Consider the following 20777-nt stretch of genomic DNA (forward strand, 5'->3'; position numbering starts at 1 on the left):
TTTGTGGGAACCAAGAAGACATTTACACGAAAGACCACCCAAAGCATGCATACAGATAAATCAGTCAATGAATCAAGAGATTTTCTTTGTTTAGGAGATTAAATGATGGGTTAGTATGATTTCAATGCCTCAATCGTGAGCTTTTGTGTTTCTGCAAAACCATGTTACAGACAAGTTTCCCAGGAGCTGTTTGACATATGTTCGACAGTCCTGTCACAATGACAGCTTTTCGGTATTAGCAGTGATCTCATATGTTCCGTATTCACCTGAAGGAGAGTGAACGGTTCTCGATGACAATATTAATGCTACATTTACTGCAGAATGCTGTACTATTTTCGCAACTGTGGTAACGGACATGCATACCTATCTAAATCAACACTGCAACTGAACAAACACTTGGTGTCAGCTGTCTTCCCTTTTTCCTACTAAAAATTCAAAGCTACAATCTCCAGAACTCTGACATCTGCCCCAATAAATCACACTACGTTTCCAAAGATGTCAAAGCATTAACTATCCAAAAACAAATGTAAATCTCTGTACAGAGCTCTAAAAGAGCTGAATGAATGCCAGAAGCACATCAATTCAGTCATAGTGCCCTTAGGGATACAAATGTCTGTCTCTGGTATTACTTAAGGACCGATGCATTGCTGTAGCTCAAACAGCAGATCATGGCGCTAGAAGCTCAAAGGTCATATCATGGGTTTGATTCCTAGGAAATGCATGAACTGATCAAATCAAATGTATAACTTGAATGCAATGCAAGTCGCTTTGGAAACGCCTGCCAAGTGCATAAATCTAAAGGTCAGTTAAAAGGTTTTTTAAAATGTTACTAAAGTTTAAATAAACAAGAATTCTCATAACATTAATCTGTGATTCTACTTTAATGGGTTTATCCACTGGCAATGTGTTCCAAGTCAAACAAGTAACGACTTTCATACTAAAACTGAATGCTACAACCTCAAGTAAAATCAGGGCTGACCTAAATTATATATTCCCACTGATTCCTTGACTATCCACTCATGCTTCTGTGTAAATATAGCTCAATCTGGGAGCTAAAACTGGCTCAACAAGGCTGTAACTTTGGTTTGTGCAGCAACATAAGCATTAATGTTAGGATTAACACCAAAACCAGAAGCAGTGAATTCAGGCAGCCAGCCAATGCTTGATTCCACTTTTAGGGGTCAACGCACAGCATTTTCTCTCCCTCCTGAATGCGGGAGAGTGGGCCTCCGTGTGGGCTGGACATCGGCTCTTTTGGGGGTGCGGGCGAGGAGGATGTTGGGGTTTGAGGGCATGAACCCTGGCTGTCCTCGCTGCCTTTGCTCTGTTGTTTTTGAAGGGTTCTCATTGTGGTGGGCTGGAAGGCGTCTTCTACGATGGAGCTCCAGGTTTGGTCCTTCCCCCTCTCAACTTCTTCGGCATTTTCAGCCTCTCTGTGGAGCTTGATAGGGGTTTCATCAGCGAACGGGGCGCTTTCTGGTAAAGCATCCTCCAGGGAGAGACTCTGGACGGCCCGTGTCAGAGCCAGCGGCACCGTCTCGTGATTTGGGATCCACGGTTCGGTCTGAGTGCACCTGTCGCTAGTGCTCGGTTTGTGGCTGGAAATGGTTTTAGCCCCGCCCTCCCCATTTTCAGCTGTGTTTGAGATATGGCTATAGATACACAAATAAAACACAATGTTTGAGATGAAGAATGTCTCAAAATGCTGCTTGTCTGTTAAAGTGAACAAACAACCCAAAAATGAAACTTCTGTCATCATTTACTTTTTCCAAACATCTATGACTTTCTTTCCATTGAACACAAACATGTTTTCAAAATGTTTTTTTGGGGCTGTAGAAAAAAAAGCATCAGAAAAGTAGTCCATGCAACTTGGACACTACATGCCAAGTTTGTCCAAAGTCATATGATAGCATTGTATGAGAAATGTCCTGAAAAAAAATCTTAATTCTCATTCAGAGAACCAATGTACCAATCAGCTTAAGTTTTAGTCTGTTTTTTCATATAAAGCTATCATATGACTTCAAAAGATCTCTAAAAAGGCAAATGGATTATCTTAATGATTTGTTAAAAGCAGTGTTTTTTTTTTTTACTTTTTGACTTGTTGACCCAGTTGTCTGATACAATATGTGAAGACCTGCCCATACACTGCTTTCTAAGATATTTTCAGCATTTCTGTTGTAATTATGACAAAGCTGCTTGATTTCAAATTTTATTAATAGAAACTGGGAGTACTAATGCATTACATTAAACATGATTCATGTTATGATTCTAGAAGTTTCAAGAACTGTATGTACTTCAATAAAAACAAAAGTCAATCTACGGCCCCGGCCCCTGGCTAAGAACCACTGGTTTATAGTGCTATTTGTTTTTGGTGTTTTGAGCTCCTCTAGATGTCCTGGCACTTCTAGATGTTCTTAATGCTCTTTTGAATATATTTACATGCGTTTACAACAGCAGAAGAGTTATATGGTTTGGAACGACATGAGGATGAGTAAATGATGAAAGAACGTTCATTTATTAATGAACTATTCCTTTCATTAGTTTTTGTCACTTGCCAGTGCTACTGGAACCTGGAGTGCCTTGCTCAGTGGCACAGTGGTGATAATTCAAGGTTCAGTCATTGCAGGGTTTAAACCCACAACTTTTCAGTTCCCAGCCCAACTCTTTAAACCAGAATACAACAATAATGCAGACCTGCAGTAAACCTAAAAGAACTGCAATTTACATTTGCCAACATACAAATGAGAAAATCTCATTAAAGTAATATTAAAATTATAACAAACACAAATAACACAGTTTTCACTGTTTTCTCCTTTTCCCTGGATGCTGTTCAGAACGTCCCAAACGTGCAACGTTTGCCAAGGAATGTTGCTCTGCTTCTTTTTATCAAACGTGTGGGCGGCAAGACTGATTTTCACAGAGCTTTTCTTCTCAGAATCAAGCATATCATCAAAACGTAACTGAATTTCCTTTGTGGATGACAGATATTTTGATAAACAACTGTGACTATGAGCTGAATTTGTGTTTTCTGTTAACCAGCCTCATACTATAACTCCACATATAATGTACTGAGACAGGAAATTGCTGTGTTACCTTTTAAAATAATTATTAAAGCAAATAACACTTTCCAGAATCCTTTGTATACCTGTTGGATGTGTGGTGAAGTCCATCAAGAGAGCTTGTAGACAGTCTGCAAGGTTTAGAGAATCCATCCACATAACAGGACTGATTTAACACTCGGGCTGCAGCAGGGTTCACTGTACAAACATAAGCAAAGTTTCTTTACCGGAATAATTTCAAATCAGGAAAAACAACGCAATAAAATCTGCTGCAATACATTTAAAATACCAATAAACCTGTGGCTATATCTTAATAGCAGCACACTGAAATAAACTATTCCTTTAACAAACCTCTTACCAGCAATCAGCTGCTGTTTAAGCAGGGGTATCTGTTGGTCATGGAGGCGGAGTTTACGCAGGGCGTCAGCCAATGAAGACTTCAATAGCGTTATTTCATCTTCCTGTGCTTGGAGGCGCACCTCCATTAAAGATAGCCTATCAGGAAACTCTGTGCTGCTTTCTGCAGACATATCATCTAGAAAACAACAATATAAATATAAAGATCACACAAAATACATGTCTTGGACAAATTCTGCACCAAAATAAAAAGATGATGTACTTTTTAAAATCAAAAACCAAGGCAGAACATATAATAGTATTTCATATAATAACTTAAATATTTCACAGTTTAAATAATATATTATTTATTTGCATTACAGTAACGAGACACAGAAAATGTTGGTCCTAAAAGAAGGATTCGTTTTTTCTTTGCAGAATGATATGTTGATAAGTGTATATGTTTTGGTTAAATGTTAACCCTTTATAACTTAAAAAAGAAGCTTCACTTAAAGGAACACTCCACTTTTTAAAAAAATAGACTCATTTTCCAACTCCCCTAGAGTTAAACAGGTGAGTTCTGCTGTTTTTGAATCCATTCAGCCAATCTCCGGGTCTGGCGGTAACACTTTTAGCTTAGCTTAGCATAGATCATTGAATCTGATTAGACCGTTAGCATCTCACTCAGAAATAACCAAAGAGTTTTGATATTTTTCCTATTTAAAACTCGTCTCTTCTGTAGTTACATTGTGTACTAAGACTGACAGAAAATGAAAAGTTGCGATTTTATAGGCCGATATGGCTAGGAACCATACTCTCATTCCGGCGTAATAATCAAGGAACTTTGCTGCTGTACCATGGGTGCAGCAGGCACAATGATATTACGCAGCGCCTGAAAGTAGTCCCCATCTATATCATAACCAGTTACCTAGCTGGGGACTACTTTCAGGTGCTGAGTCATATCATCGTGCCTGCTGCACCCACGGTACGGCAGCAAAGTTTTAAAAAAAAGGATACAGCTTCTTGATGCCGTAAATCTTGGAATGTAATAGAAACTGCATGAGTGTCATTAAGAGTCTTAAGTGTGACTTTTACAGACTGAATGTTCTGCCCTCCAGGCTTCAACTAGGCATCTAGGGCTAGTTTGTTGAATTTACAAAGGAATAAAGGTCTATTCTCTTAGTTACAATAGGCCACACAAAAACAAGCACACGGGCACATCTATATGCAACATTAAATGTTCCTCAGCTAACTACACCATCATGCATTATAAAAGAAGTCATGTTGAGGGCATCTGCTGATAAAATGATCTTTTAGCATATATATCTGTCAGGCTGATTAGTAGGTTATTTTAACCTAGTTTCCAAATCCAAAGTTTTCCTCATTAATTCCTTATTAATGAACAGTGCCTGCTTTCAAATATTAAACCTTGTGTAAAATAATTTATTTTTTTGTAATTTTTATATATACAATATATCTAAAAAAAAAAAACATATTGGGGACCACTACCTAAATGCATGTCAGAAAATCTGCCAATGAGATAAAATAGCAATAAAATAAGCTTTATCATAATTGGGGACCATATTGGGGACCACTACCTAAATGCATGTCAGAAAATCTGCCAATGAGATAAAATAGCAATAAAATAAGCTTTATCATAAGATTAAGTTGTGAAAACATAAATGTCAGACTTCTCAATCACACACTGGCCTCACCCCAACACACCCATTTCATTTTGCTTTGATCACCTGGAATTATTGACTAATCTATTTCTGCCGCAAGATTTTTCTCAAGCCTGAAGCGTTTCCACTTCAAATGATAACCCTTTACTACCCAAATTACACAGAAATGAGCTACAGTAGGAACCACAATTGGCCTTGGACTACTGTACAGACAACGCCAATGCTTTGTTCAAAGGTGTCATGATGTGCCTTAAAAGAATGTTTCGGGTTCAATGCAGTTTAAACCAATTGACAGCATCAATGGCATTTTGTTGAGTACCACAGAAAATTATTTTAGGTTTCTTCTCAGTCTGTATTTAAACAAGCAAAAATTATAATTACAGTAATACACTTGCAGGAAGTTTAAAGGTAGAATTGAAAAGCGTACACATTAATCTGCATAAAAAGACACTTATTTGAGTAAAATTGTTTAAATTTGTCTAAACAAACTGAGAAATTCAATCACAGGAATTGATACTGCAATTTATAATCATCAAATCCTGTGTGATTTAATTTCTCAGTATTTTTTTGGATAGTTACATGAAGTTACATTCTGTTATTGTGCTGTGTAATAGTAACTAAGTTTATTCTGGTGCATTGCCTTTCATCATAGGTGCACTGTACTGTTATGACTTTTAACATAAAAATGTATCATTTAAATTTACAAGCAGGGACAAAAATGCAAATGATTTTCTGTGAGGTTCCAAATCAATGACATTCCTTTGATCATTAAACAAAATTACAGTCTGACATGACAACTAAATTTCAGTCAGATATTAGTTCAGCTCTTACAAAGCAAGGTGAGGCATGGCCTATTTTATTTAGGCAAGCTGTTGCAAATGTTTTCCTCAAGTTCTTTGAAATACAACAGGAAGTGCGCATAACCAAAGGTCCAGACTTCCTGAACCACAAATTGAGGTATTTGCTCTTTCAGAGAGGGACAAAAATGAAGCCTAAACCTTAGCTTTCTCTTTTTCTCATAAACAGGGCCATTCAACGTCTCTGGATGAGAACAGTGACTCCTCTGCTTTCTTCCCACAATGGATTCATTGAATATGTGGGACGCTCTCTTCCAGCTAACATGTTTTGCAGTTTCACAAGACCAGCCAGAGGCCAAAACCACAAATACACCGAACATATTTAAACAGGGCCAAAGCACTGTGAGTGCACAGCAGCCGCAAATATGGACTAATAGTGAATCTACTGAAAAAACCTGAGATTAATAATGCACTATGAATGCTACAAATCATCTAACAGCCCTTTCATTTATGACTGCAGATGGCAATGAGTCACATTTGCAGACAAAAACCCCCCAAAAAAATTATTTACCTGAAAGGGATGGTTCACCACAAAATTAAAATTCTGTTATTTACTCACTCTCACATAGTGCTGTCAAACGATTAATCGCATCCAAAATAAAAGATTTTGTTTACATAATATATGTATGTGTACTGTGTTTATTTATTATGTATATATAAATAAAACACATTCAGTATATATTTTGAAAATATTTTCATGTATATACATTTATATTATATACAAATATATTTAATACATAACATATTTTTCTTAAATATATGCAATACATGCATGTGTTTGTATTTATACACTCACCTAAAGGATTATTAGGAACACCATACTAATACTGTGTTTGACCCCCTTTCGCCTTCAGAACTGCCTTAATTCTACGTGGCATTGATTCAACAAGGTGCTGAAAGCATTCTTTAGAAATGTTGGCCCATATTGATAGGATAGCATCTTGCAGTTGATGGAGATTTGTGGGATGCACATCCAGGGCACGAAGCCCACATCCCAAAGACGCTCTATTGGGTTGAGATCTGGTGACTGTGGGGGCCATTTTAGTACAGTGAACTCATTGTCATGTTCAAGAAACCAATTTGAAATGATTCGAGCTTTGTGACATGGTGCATTATCCTGCTGGAAGTAGCCATCAGAGGATGGGTACATGGTGGTCATAAAGGGATGGACATGGTCAGAAACAATGCTCAGTTAGGCCGTGGCATTTAAACGATGCCCAATTGGCACTAAGGGGCCTAAAGTGTGCCAAGAAAACATCCCCCACACCATTACACCACCACCACCAGCCTGCACAGTAGTAACAAGGCATGATGGATCCATGTTCTCATTCTGTTTACGCCAAATTCTGACTCTACCATCTGAATGTCTCAACAGAAATCGAGACTCATCAGACCAGGCAACATTTTTCCAGTCTTCAACCGTCCAATTTTGGTGAGCTCGTGCAAATTGTAGCCTCTTTTTCCTATTTGTAGTGGAGATGAGTGGTACCCGGTGGGGTCTTCTGCTGTTGTAGCCCATCCGCCTCAAGGTTGTGCGTGTTGTGGCTTCACAAATGCTTTGCTGCATACCTCGGTTGTAACGAGTGGTTATTTCAGTCAAAGTTGCTCTTCTATCAGCTTGAATCAGTCGGCCCATTCTCCTCTGACCTCTAGCATCAACAAGGCATTTTCGCCCACAGGACTGCCGCATACTGGATGTTTTTCCCTTTTCACACCATTCTTTGTAAACCCTAGAAATGGTTGTGTGTGAAAATCCCAGTAACTGAGAAGATTGTGAAATACTCAGACCGGCCCGTCTGGCACCAACAACCATGCCACGCTCAAAATTGCTTAAATCACCTTTCTTTCCCATTCTGACATTCAGTTTGGAGTTCAGGAGATTGTCTTGACCAGAACCACACCCCTAAATGCATTGAAGCAACTGCCATGTGATTGGTTGATTAGATAATTGCATTAATGAGAAATTGAACAGGTGTTCCTAATAATCCTTTAGGTGAGTGTATATACATAAATATACACAGTACACACTCATATATTATGTAAACAGAAACTTTTATTTTGGATGCGATTAATCGCGATTAATCATTTGACAGCACTACTCTCACATGGTTTCAAACCTGTATAACTTTATTTTGGGTAGGACTAGTCCTTTAAACAGCACTTTTCTAGAAGGTTTTTACATTACAAAGGGGTTAGCAACTACAGGGCTGCAAAGACCATTTAGTCTGACATTTCAACAAATTTCACACAGATCAACACAGACAAATCAACTAGGATGTGGCAACAGATCTACTGTATATTTACATACACATCAACCTCTGGCTGAACTCCATGTGGCCCAACAGTCTCTTAACAGATGGAAGACAGGCAGATACATGCACAAGAAGAATCAAAAGGCTCTTAAGATCTTAAAGATATGAGCAAAACCATGTTCAGGGATAACAGTAATGCCGATCCGCCAAGATATCATCATATCATTCCATGCTGATATCAAATCTGTTTTTAAAGCATTTCCTTTAATAACAATAATACATTATTGAATGTTTTGTAGGGGAGTTATATAACTAGCATTTAATTTATCTGACAAGAATAAATAAGCACAATAAAGACAGAGGCTTAACTTGATCGTAATGAAATTCTGTTGGTCAACATGCAGTGACACGTTTTTACAACTCTCCATACATAGAATAAAATTAACCTCATTAGAAATGAACACGAATTAGAAATAAAACCTGCAAGTTTACATAAACCAGAAATAGAATTATAAAAATGAACAGAAAATATTGCATGTATGATATTGTAATAGTGTTATATTGTAAATGTTATATAGAACATCTAACACAAATAAAAAAGGATAGGATTTACAGTACAATACTAGTACAATTAATCTACACAAACTGGAACTGGTGAAACTGTCCAACTTCAGACAAACTTTAAATGCTACTTGTGTGCCTATCGCTGCTTGTAACTTAAATCAAGCCTGAATGATGTATACGTTTTGTTTTCAAACAATGGGCGATTAGTTCACTACAGTATTTTGTTGCTTCAAAAAATAAAAAAGTAAAGAATGTGTTAACAGTGTTTTTCTGCAACTTGCAGTTCTCGTTACTGTAATATGAGAACAGAAATGATTAGCGACACTTACATGTGCGGTCTGGCCTAAGATTCCAACATTAAAACCACCTATGTTCTCTCTATTGTAGATTCAATGCAGTCACCAAACAAAAGGTCTGAGTTGCCAAGTACTTTGTTTGTCAGTACAGCGAATTGGAGTTCACAATATGACCCGACTGGTTTGGACAGTAATCAAAAGAAAGGAACAAAGAAGTGCTCTATTTTTGCTTGGTAAGTTCTTCAGTCTAGCTGCGTGTGGAAATGATACAGATCCAATTCAGATGCCCACCATTTACAGATCCAAAGCTGTAACTCACCATATGCTCTAAACACCTGTTTGAATGAGAATGACCAAATGGTTAATAATGAGAGACAGATGTCTCAAGAATTCAATCTTTCCACATTAACTAAATCCAGTCATCCCTCTGATCTGTGAAGTTCCCACACATTCGGATTGGTGTAAATCTTCATAACTATTTCTACACTCTTGAAAATAAAAGTTCTTTATTGGCATCAAGTGCTCCACTAAGAACCTTTAATCCATGGAACCTTTTCAATGCACAAAATGTTCTTTAGATTATTAAAACATTCTTCACACAAAGAAAAGAAATGGTTCTTTTAAGAACCGTTCACTGAATGGTTCTTTGGGGAACCCAATGGTTCTTCTGTTGCATTGCTACAACCCCCCCACCCTCTTAGAACCTATTTTTAGAGTGTGGATGAACAGTACTAGACAGAACAGAACGTGATGATAATGTGATGTTTCTAAGGTGTTCAGAGCGGTTCTTAGATGTTAATGTGGTTATTATGGTATTCTAGGTGGGTATTCTAGCCCATCCCAAATGTCTATTGTTGAATTTACACCGCAAGGGTGGTACAGAGACACTTCTGAAGTGGTATTAGTGTCTTTACACAAACAGTTGAATGCTGTTTAGAGGTGGCATATATGCAATTATGCATATATGTATAACTGTATTCATTGATACTGGGCTGAAATGGGTCAAAGTAGACATAATGTAATCTGGCTTTTATGTGGCAACTTCACACAGAATTTAGAGCAGCCATAACTTAGCTGTGAAAAGATGCCTATATGATATTCTGCTAAGATACGGCTTTAGTACCGCTTTCAGTGTCAGTCTATGGGATTATTTTTAACCCATTTTATCATCCACAATGAGAAAAATCTAATTTGAAAGCTAAGAAAAGTAATGGCTCACAACAAGCTGTCCGATTTGATGTTTCATATATCACCGTAGCATAAACGGTGCAAGTTCAGCCCAAGTTTAATACTTAGGGTTTGGTCAAATCACTAACTGTAAGTATGAGCAATAGTAATTGTCATGCGTGCCTTAGCATGCAACCCTAATAAATCCAGTTTGGAAACCAAAAAAAGCTCAGATGTGACATAAATGTCTGCATTTCAACAGCAAAAACAGTTTTAACTTGGTGGTGTTTATGTAAAATGCTGCACGACTATCCAACAGTAGTCCTCCTAGTACTAAATGCCTTGCTGCTATTATGGTCAAGAAGCACTCATAAAAGAAATTATAAGGGTTTGTTTTTTTGATAGCACCTATTAAAATCAAGCCAGCATGTACACAGAAATGCCGAAAAAATGCCAGTGGGCTGGTAATGCTGGCACTAACAAGGCCACGATTATGTGGCACAGTCTGAGTCTGTCTGCCATTTGAGAAAAGAGTGGGCGAGAACGGCAGAGATAGTAACAGACAGTAAAAAAGACTTTAATTGGCCTCCATGAATTTGGAGTACTGTCGTTTTAGAAACCAGAAGCATGAGGACAATGATTGTCCTCATGCTTCTGGCTTCTAAAACTGCAGCAGTCTAAAATTTAAAAGTGTCCAGCAGAGTCTTAACACGCTGGCCAAAAGATCGGTCAGTTTCATTAGCACCAAGCCAGTTTCTTTTTAAGAGTTTCATAAAGGTCTGTCGGTTGTGCCCTGAGCCACATCTATCAGGCAGCGATTTGAGAAGGCCAAACTGCACTTTTTTTATTTTCATTTGGTAGTTATATGATATATGTTATATGTTATATGATACGAAAGATTGCAAATGAGTCTTGTAGGTGAGGAAGGATGTTTGAGAGATCTCTCAGTCACATTTGCCAGTTTTTCTAAACTAAAACAATTAAAATGAAACTATTGAAATAAAGCTGAAATTAAAAATATTAGATGAAAAACTTCAAACGATTCATTAGAAAATGTGAAATGTTGGTTTATCAGTGAACTAAAACAAATAAGTAAACAAATAATAACCCTGACACTTGCACAAGGCGAAGTGGCAAACCCTTAATATTTATTTAATAAATGTGAGATACAGTAGTCTCTACATCTTGTATCTCAGATGAAAATCTTCAAATAGGTGGAGCTTGAGACCAGTGAAATGAGTCCAGTGAGACTTGCAGGGCCAGAGAAGCATACGGTCTGTAAACCTTTGTAAACAAAGAGGACTTATTTTGCTGGAAACACTGGGAAGATTGAGCACATTTAGAGTCACGTTGATATGAGAGAGAAAGTGACAGAGGAAAAGAACTGCAGAGATGCAGGCACAACATTATATTTGCAAACTCTCTCTCTCTCAAAAAAAAAAAAAAAACTGAACCCAATCTGGATTTGGCCTGCATGGTTTCTTTGAACGTCAGAGCCAACCCATGTCCCAAATTACATTCCCATACTCCTCTTTCGTTTCCCTAAATGTTCTACTCTCACATTCTCGTTAATGCAACCCACATGCAAAATTGTGTTTATCAAGCCACTCTAAACAACAAAAAAGTATTGTTTGCACAAAAGAAACATCATATAAACATCTCATATTTTATTTAACAACCATTCAGTAAATATAGACATTACAACATGAATTTATGGTAATGCAAAAAAAAAAAAAAATCCCGAATTAAACTGCTTTAAGCCTGTGGATTTGCAACCTTATTAAAGAAAATCTTACCTAAGACCTTTGAACAGAGGGAATGTTCAGAATAGAGTACTAGTATATTGCTTACAATAGTACGAGAAACATTATGCAATGCTACACATACTGCAACTTAATTTTGTTTGTCACATAATCTCATTGTGTAAATTTGTAATGTGCAATTAATGTGTAATTTTGTATATAGTTGGCAGTCATACCCAAACAATAAGCCAAGAAAGATTCTGGTTTATTGTGGCACAAAGGCAGGCCAGTTCAAGTGCATTGCATTGTGTGATACTGAACTGTTTTCCTGTCTAAAACATAAAAATAAATAATTCACACTTTAAAAAACAATGCAGAACAAAGTCAAACAGCTTGGAGTAATTATGATCCCCAAGCAAAAGTGCAGAATCTGCAAGCCCAAATAAAATAAAGATGTTCAAATAAATAAAACACCAAAAATAAACAAATCACCGATGAGCGACTGCATCTCAACCGTGGTTTACAAAACCATATGCTCCATGCAAAACAGTTATCTGAACCAAGTCTGTGAAGCATTTGCTATCCACTACCAATCACTGACTATGCAAAAAAAGTTTCAACTAACCTTGGGGTAAATCTGGCCTTGCACAAATTCTAATATTACTCAAAACCTAATATTAGAATGTTTGTTTTCACTTTGAGCCATGATATAATAAATGAAAGTATCATAAGCCATGTGTGGTACTTCTCCACTTCTGTTCGCCCACCTCTCACTGCTCTCTTTCCTGTCAGCGTTGCGTCGCACCGCTCATGGCTACGGCCGAACTTCCTGTACGGCACTGTCCGCCCCTGCATCTTCATTCTTACTCACAAACACAAATTCTCACCTCCCACAATGACACAAAAAGCACAAGAAAACTTTATACAACCTTCTTCAAAGTTTATTTGTAGAAGAAAGAAATATTAACTAGCTAGGAGGCTTTCTTGTGTTTCTCCAAACAAATTTGTCAGCTATGTTTATTTGACTCTACACAATAAACAGAAACAAATTAGACAAGAGTCGATCCAAATTTTCCATAAGAAATCATGCATGCATCACTCATGCATTTGACAAAAAATGACATTTTAAATGAAACAAAAACTATTGGAGTGCGTTTTTCAAGAAAACACCATTACAGTGTTTTTCCTTTAAAGTTTCACCTTTAATTCAACGTGTTACTTGCAATTTCTTTGTCAAATTTACTAGCAATGTCTGAGTAAAAATGGTTTCTACAGCATTTTTTTTAGTGCATGTAGGAGGTTCAAAATGCTGAATTGGAAGCATATGCAAAACTATTTACATTTATATATCAAAGTTTCAGGAAGCACGACAATTACTTATTATTGTGTAAATCTAAATTCATTCTTTAATAATCGTATTCAAGATCCTTGCTTGCATCTAAAACCTAAAATCGATGCATTTACAAAGCGCTTCCACATTAACGCACATTTAAAGCACATTTTTCGACATGAGGAAAACCAAACATTTTGACACCATGCCAACTTGCCAATCATTGCAGTTGCACCAATTATCTGATATCTCTGGCAAGCATCTCTTCTGATATGATGCAGACTTTGAGGCACTTGAGACAGACAGAGAGCCCAAGCTGGGAGTGATTAAGCATTTGTGGTAAAAGCATGATGCCAGAGGGCTTCCTGCATGACATTTACTGCTCTCCACTGGCACAGCATTTTACCAAACAGTAAACAAAACAAAAGCACACGCGGTGCACACCCATCCAACACTGAAAACCTACACTGCAAGCAATGTCACAAACTACAACACACTCACATTACAACCAACAAAGCTGTCTAGACACCAAACACACTATGGCAAGCGGTATAAACATTTACTCATTAAAAAATATCTATTTTTAAGCAACTAATACTAGTAATCTGGTTACCTGTATTGTTTACAACCTGTTATTTCAAGTTATTTTAGTAGCGATTGAATATGGATTCCAGTTGTTAACAGAAGCATTTTTAATCTTACAAGTAACGCATTTAATTATTAAACTATAAAGTAGCCATCCTGACTAGTCTGTACATATGAACTGAAAAGCACAGTTGTAACTAGAGAGGATGAAATGTTGCTAGCAAGTATATAACAGGGAACTAGTTACCCATAAACATCATTTATTTTTATTTACTTGTTATTTAAGGTACTAGTTAACAAATAACTGTTAAAATGGTTTGCCATAGGGTGTCAGAAACATTCAAAGTAGGGAAAGAGACAAGTATGAGTTCACTATGAAGGACAACAGAGGAAGTGAGACTTGGATTGTTTGGATTTTTTTTGATCTGCAGCTGTTGTTGTTGTGGGTAAATCATTAAAGTCTGCATGACATTAAAACCTAAATAACAAAATGCATAGAACAACAGATTATTTATTAATTTAATATCTAGTAGTGCACAAATGGCTGAATATCTCATGAGGACTAACAACAACAACAACAACAAAGATCTTCTAAGTGTTAAATTACAACAGCCTTTCCAGATATTTACCAGGTTAACAAACATTTCCTACACAATACCAGTTTTGACTGTTGCTTTAAAAACATAGGTCGATTAATATGGGTGAGAAGTTATTAATTTGAATTTTTATTTCTTTTTAACTCTTAAGCCTAAGAAAGCGCATTGGTCTCATCATCAAATAATATCAACTTACCAGTTTTAATACAGCAGCAATAACTGTACTATGTTGCAATAAACTTGGTATTATTTTTGCTAGGGAATATTTGTTTTGCTAGGGAAGTCTGATAGTGTCAGTTACACCCTGAAGTTGCCACACACTTCAAAATACTTTAACTTTAAAAAAAACAGTAAACTAAACTACACATAGATACTAGACTTGTTTCACTGGCACAATTACAAATTCATACTCAGTCATGTTGTTGCCAAAACGTTTAGCTACATCTAGACCAACCGTATGTATCAACTCACCGAGACTATTGGTAGATCCATCCATGTCTGAGTCAAACACTCCTTACAGATCGCTCAAATATTGTTTTATACTAGTATATCCCATTGGCAGAAACGCAATGCATATCTCCATGCTGTCAACAGAGCTGGCGGGAGGTGCTACTGAGGATCGCAGAAGTTGATGCAATTGTAAAATCACGAATCCAGGAAATGAGCAGAGAGTCTCTCTATCGCATGAGGCAAGTGCAAGAACTCACGGGCTGGATTTACTCCAGGAACCGCGTCCATGTAAAGTTGATTGAGAGTAAGAGATTTCTAATTTAACCTTACCCTTCTAACTGCACGAAGCGAAACTGAAATAAGTCGCGCTACGTCGCTCCTGTATAGATTCCCCCTCCCAAACCCCGGTTAAAGATAAAGTAAAAACAGAACTTTGACAGCTACAGCTGTAGTTTTCATCCAATACCTCTCTGCCATCTAGCGCTGATGTTGTGAATAATACGCCCGGCCCGGAACCAACGTGAAATGGAACCAACGTTCTTCGTAGCGTTTCTGGGAGGAAGTTGAAAGACGACGCACCAGGAAACCAGCCGGTGCGTGTTTGAAGGAGACTTGACAGCAGAATGAGATCTGAGTGGATCGAGTGATCGTGAGTCTTAACAAAGTATTATTTCACATTTCTCTTAAGCATATGATTATTTTATAGCATAATTAAAAGGCAGTAGTGAATGTCACAATAAAGTGATTATCATTGCATTATATAATTACTAATTGCTCTGAAGTTTCTTATTGCAATATGTTTTATTAATTACTCTAAGATAGATAGATAGATAGATGTAACAATGATGTGGTTATTATTGCATTATATCACTATTCATTACTCCCAGATACAGACAGATAGAAGTATTATATCACTAATAATTACTCATTACTGATAGATAGATGGAAAAAAATAATGTGATTTATTAAGCATCAGATCACTAATGTTTAGTCTAGAATGGATATATAGATAGATCTAACAATAATGTGAATATTGCATTGTTTAATTATTATTATAAATTACATGAAAATGATATCGATACTCTCTGATTTAGTTTTTTCCCTTGTTTCCTTTCTAGGCTGATTTCAGCACATTTGTGATTCATCTGCTGTGGTTTGTGATGTCATAATCATGAATGCCCCTCATCTGTTGCGGATCCAGTGTATTGGGTGTGTTTCACGTTGTTTGGGGACACCTGTACAGCGATTGATCCGACCTGCTGGAGCACATCTGCTAACCGCTGGATCACAGCACAACTATGGCCAGGTACATGCTTACCTCTGAATAATGCTGCTTTATAGACTGTTAGTGCCTGTATTAATGCCCTGTGTTTTTCTGTCCAATTTTTTAAGCTTCTGAGGCCATTCCACTGCAGTGCAGTGTGCTCCACGAGTCGTCCAAGCCAGAAACAGCTCAAAAAGACAGTTGAAGATGAGACGCTTAATAAAGGCAAAAGTTTAGTTACACATGATGATTTGTTTGAGCGAGCTGCCAGAGACTCAAAGAGCAAGGCTGATTTTAACAGGGTTGTGGATGTTTTCAACAAGAAGGACATTCGGCGACGAGGCCATGTGGAGTTTATTTATGCTGCCCTGAAGAAGATGCCAGAATTTGGAGTAGAACGAGACATTACTGTTTACAACAAACTCCTGGATGTGTTTCCAAAAGAGGTGTTTGTGCCACGGAACTTCATTCAGAGGATGTTCAACCACTACCCACGGCAGCAAGAGTGTGGAGTACAGCTGCTGGAGCAGATGGAGAACTATGGTGTGTTTGTGCTCTCGTAGGAGAGAAAGAAAAACTGATGCATTGCTTTAATGATTTGACAATTCTTTGTGTTCTTAATTTTTCCAGGTATCATGCCGAACGTAGAGACTAAGGTATTACTGGCTCAGATATTTGGGGAAAAGAGTCATCCTATGAGGAAGTACCAGCGTATCATGTACTGGTTTCCCAAATTCAAGCACGCAAACCCCTTCCCTGTCCCACATGTGCTCCCCAGTGACCCAGTAGAGCTCGCTCGATTCAGTCTTACCCGGATTGCAGATGACCTGGATGCTAAAATAACAATCTATCAGGTGACTATTGAATCTACAATTTAAAGCAGCATCACACAAGCAGAACCACTACTACACAAAAGTTTGGGGTTAGTAAGATTTTTTTTAAAGGTTTTTGAAAAAAGTATTTTATGCTCAGGCCCAAAGCTGCATTTATTTGATTAAAAATACTGTAAAACACTCAGATTTTGAAATATTATTACAATAAACAAGAACTATTATAATTTAGTTTAAAATGTATTTTTTCCTGTAATGCAAAGCTGATTTTTCATCAGCCATTGATATCATTCTAATATGCTGATGTGGTGCTCATTTCTTCTTCTTATTGATGTTGAAAACAGTTGTGCTGCTTATTATTTTGGGGGAAACTTTTGATAGAATTTAAGAAACATAAAAAATTGTCCTTGCTGAATAAATGATTTTAATTATTATATAAGAAAATTGTATTTTTTTAAAAATCATTTTAAATGTGAAATATGTACGTTTTAAAATTTTATATATATATCTTGCATCTTATATATTTTACTAATGCCAGACTTTTCAGTGGTAGTGTGTATTTACTGTATCTGGAAATAAAGGCTTTTCAGTTTGATAAATGTGCTTAATTTCACACATTGCAGTATCCGTCAACAGACATCATAGAGACTGGTGAAGAAGTTATGCGTCCCCATATTGTAGGTATGTAGCTTTTACCATTACTGATGATTGAACTTGAAATTTCAGGAATATTCCAGGTTAAATGTCATCTTTATCTCATCTGTACCACAGAAAATAATAAGAACTCACAACTCAGTTTGTAAACACAAAATGCTTTGGCGTCTTTACAAATACTTGTGCAGTATTTAATCTGAAATATTTAACTATAATTTGATCATTGTACAAAAGACCAGTTGTAATGCTTTCATAAGATTTCTGTATCGTTATACAAAGTGATTGGACATCACTTCACATCAACGCTTCTTAGCATGAAAAAAGGGATTTTGGATACTGTTTGTGAAATGAATTATGCAAAACAAAACACTATCTTTTATGTTATCAGGTATTCAAAGTCCAGACCAGCGCTCCCTTCTGGCCAAACACAATCCCTGCAGGCCTGTGTTTGTCGAAGGCCCGTTTCCACTGTGGCTCAGAAAGACTTGTGTTCATTATTACCTACTCAGGGCAGACCCTATACCGCCTGAGGAAAAGGTACAGTAATTGGGCTAAAATAATTGGCATTTCATGAAAGTCAACATAGTAGAATGATTTCTGAAGGATCATGTGACATTGAAACCTAGGGTAATATCTGCTGAAAATTCAGCTTTGCCATCATAGGAATAAATTACATTACAATAAATAACAGTTATTCACACTGTTACTGTTTTACTATATTTTTGATCAAATAAATACAGTCTTGGTGAGGATAAGAGACATTTTTTTTTTTTTAAATCTTAATTATTCCAAACTTAGTAGTATAATACTTAGTTATACAAATAATACAACAATACCTAATAAATAAATTAAGACTTCATTCTTAAAGAATTTGCATTCTATATTATATATTAATTTATTTTCCTGTAGGTGGAGGAAGAATTTGACCCTGAGATGATTGGTCCAGAGCAGAGTCTCTTCTACCCTCAGCAAGTGGAGCTCGACCTGGAAAGAGACATGGGTGATGATTTCAGTTTCGATGTGGATGATGGTGAGACTCATATTGCTTGGTCAACATGGTTTGAATAAAATGGTTTGCATATCACCAGACATACAATGATGTCTGTTCATTTGATCCTGCAGTGGAAGAGGGGCCAGTTTACGCCATGTGTATGGCCGGTCAGGGAGAGCAAGCTACTCTGTCTCAGTGGATTTCTGGTCTACAGGAGACCTGTCCCATATTAGGCCAGATCCCTACAGTGTTCCGTCTGGAATCTGGACCCAGAGAACTGCAAACCCCTGAGCAGGAGGTTGAAACAGAACAAATTATCGAGGAGGAGCCACTAAACTCAGAAAGAATGAAACAGTGAGAGCCAGGATGTGCGTTTTATGAAGACGTACCGTGGTAGTTTTACATCAATCTAATATGATGAACCATATATTTAATTTAGTTACCAGATACTGAATTATGTATTGTCTATTTACTGACTATTTCTGAGTTGAGATCTGTCTATAGTATGCAGAGTTGCTATATGATGTGAAAATATGCCATAAACTGATTTGGCAGTGCAATAAAACATTTCTCTAATATTTTGATTTTGTGGGCATTTTCTAATATTATAATTGTTGATAAGTAGTTCAGAAGAATTTTAGTTTCACCATTCTAAGCAAAAGTATACCTATATTATAGCCAAATCTCTAAGCAATCAATGCAACATCTTTGTCATAAAAAGGTGCATATAATGCTAAATTGTATGTTAAGTGAATTAACATTTTAAATTGCAGACAAGCAAACAAAGTGTGCAAAAGGTTTTATCTAAAACAGATGTGGACTGAAGAGGGAATCAGAATTAAACGTTTTCCTTATCCTAGGCGTAGTCTGTAAAGACTAACAAACTACATTTGCTAAACTATATATAATATTTGATGATTCTCATCCTTGTGCTTTTTTTTTTCAAATATGTGGTATGTGTATAAACAAACATTAACACCACACTCTCAGATAATTTGGAAGGTTAACAAATAATTAACTACAAGGAACTGAGTTCAAATTATGGTAGATATAAATTACATTTGATTCTATAATATTTTATAAACTGAAGAAGGTAGTTATCTATTCAAGACAAATTATTAAGTGTAAAAAAACAAAAAACATAGCAAGTCAAAAGTCAAAGTACAAAATAAAAATATATAAATAATCAAAATAATATATACATTGCAACAATTACTAAAAGAAAATATTGCAAAATGTTTTGAAAAGTGCATAAACTGTACAGAAATAATGAAAATACAGATATTTACATACAATTCAGAAAAAAAAAGAAAAAAACTTTTTTCTTTACTGTCAAACATTAAATCAGAGTAAACTTTTTCTGTTTTATATCAATAAATATTAAAATTTTTTGCATTTGTTAAGTGTCATAATCGAGCGAGGGAGAATTTTATATATATTTTTTTTAATCACTTTCATCAAAGTCAGAAGTATACATACACTTCCTTAGTATTTGGTAGAATTGCCCCAAAACTGTTTCACTTGGGCCAAACATTTTGGGTATCCTTCCACAAGCTTTCTACAATAGTTGGAATTTTGGCCCACTCCTCTTGACAGAACTGGTGTAACTGGGTTAGGTTTGTAGGCCTTCTTGCTCGCACTCGCCTTTTCAGTGCCGCCCACAAATTTTCTATGGGATTGAGATCAGGGCTTTGTGATGGCCACTCCAATACCTTGACTTTGTTGTCCTTAAGCCACTTTGTAACTAATTTGGAGGTATGCTTGGGGTCATTGTCCATTTGGAAGACCCATTTGCGCCCAAGCTTTAACTTCCTGGCTGATGTCTTCAGATGTTGCTTCAATATATCCACAAAATTCTCTTTTCTCATGATGCTATCTATTTTGTGAAGTGCACCAGTCTCTTCTGCAGCAAAGCAGCCCCACAATATTATACTACCACCCATATACTTCACAGTTGGGATGGTGTTCTGAGGCTTCAAAGCTTCGCCCTTTTTCCTCCAAATATACCGTTTATCATTATGGCCGAACAGTTCAATTTTTGTTTCGTCAGACCACAGGACATGTCTCCAGAAATTAAGATTTTTGTCCCCATGTGCAGTTGCAAACTGTAGTCTATCTTTTT

General features: G+C 36.6%; 2 protein-coding genes across 4 annotated transcripts in view; one reads left to right on the plus strand and one right to left on the minus strand.

The window, feature by feature from the left end:
- Positions 1–15433, minus strand: part of LOC306842741 (echinoderm microtubule-associated protein-like 3) — a 34813-nt gene extending 19380 nt beyond the window's left edge. The window contains exons 1-4 of one of the 2 annotated variants that reach the window (XM_079373785.1): positions 14938–15413; positions 3418–3594; positions 3146–3257; positions 1191–1652 (exon numbers count right to left, since the gene is read on the minus strand). In XM_079373785.1, coding sequence (XP_079229911.1) covers positions 1191–1652; positions 3146–3257; positions 3418–3594; positions 14938–14962 — 776 coding nt within the window. In that variant the 5' untranslated portion in view covers positions 14963–15413. Of the gene's footprint in view, positions 1–1190; positions 1653–3145; positions 3258–3417; positions 3595–14937 lie in introns of both variants that reach the window. The other variant, XM_079373786.1, reaches the window with a different exon arrangement.
- On the plus strand, positions 15127–19238 carry LOC306842751 (evolutionarily conserved signaling intermediate in Toll pathway, mitochondrial-like). Of its 2 annotated transcripts, none has more exons than XM_079373807.1 (8): positions 15127–15565; positions 16035–16222; positions 16309–16723; positions 16811–17034; positions 17634–17691; positions 18053–18201; positions 18574–18694; positions 18787–19238. In XM_079373807.1, exons 2-8 carry the CDS (start codon positions 16088–16090, stop codon positions 19011–19013), a joined length of 1329 nt encoding a protein of 442 aa, XP_079229933.1. In that variant the 5' UTR covers positions 15127–15565; positions 16035–16087; the 3' UTR covers positions 19014–19238. The 2 variants fall into 2 exon arrangements, with proteins under 2 accessions (XP_079229933.1, XP_079229934.1); XM_079373808.1 differs by having other exon boundaries at positions 15505–15580; positions 18787–19232.
- Positions 19239–20777: the final 1539 nt, after the last annotated feature.

The sequence above is a fragment of the Barbus barbus genome (assembly GCF_936440315.1).
Source record: "Barbus barbus genome assembly, chromosome: 2".
NCBI classification, from domain to species: Eukaryota; Metazoa; Chordata; class Actinopteri; order Cypriniformes; family Cyprinidae; genus Barbus; species Barbus barbus.

Bases quoted from the DNA above. Each gene is read 5' to 3' on its own strand.
- LOC306842751 (XM_079373807.1), top strand. From the start codon at position 16,088: ATGAATGCCCCTCATCTGTTGCGGATCCAGTGTATTGGGTGTGTTTCA. The intron at 16,223-16,308 runs GTACATGCTTAC...CAATTTTTTAAG, and splicing joins CACAGCACAACTATGGCCAG to CTTCTGAGGCCATTCCACTG. The intron at 16,724-16,810 runs GTGTGTTTGTGC...TAATTTTTCCAG, and splicing joins GGAGCAGATGGAGAACTATG to GTATCATGCCGAACGTAGAG.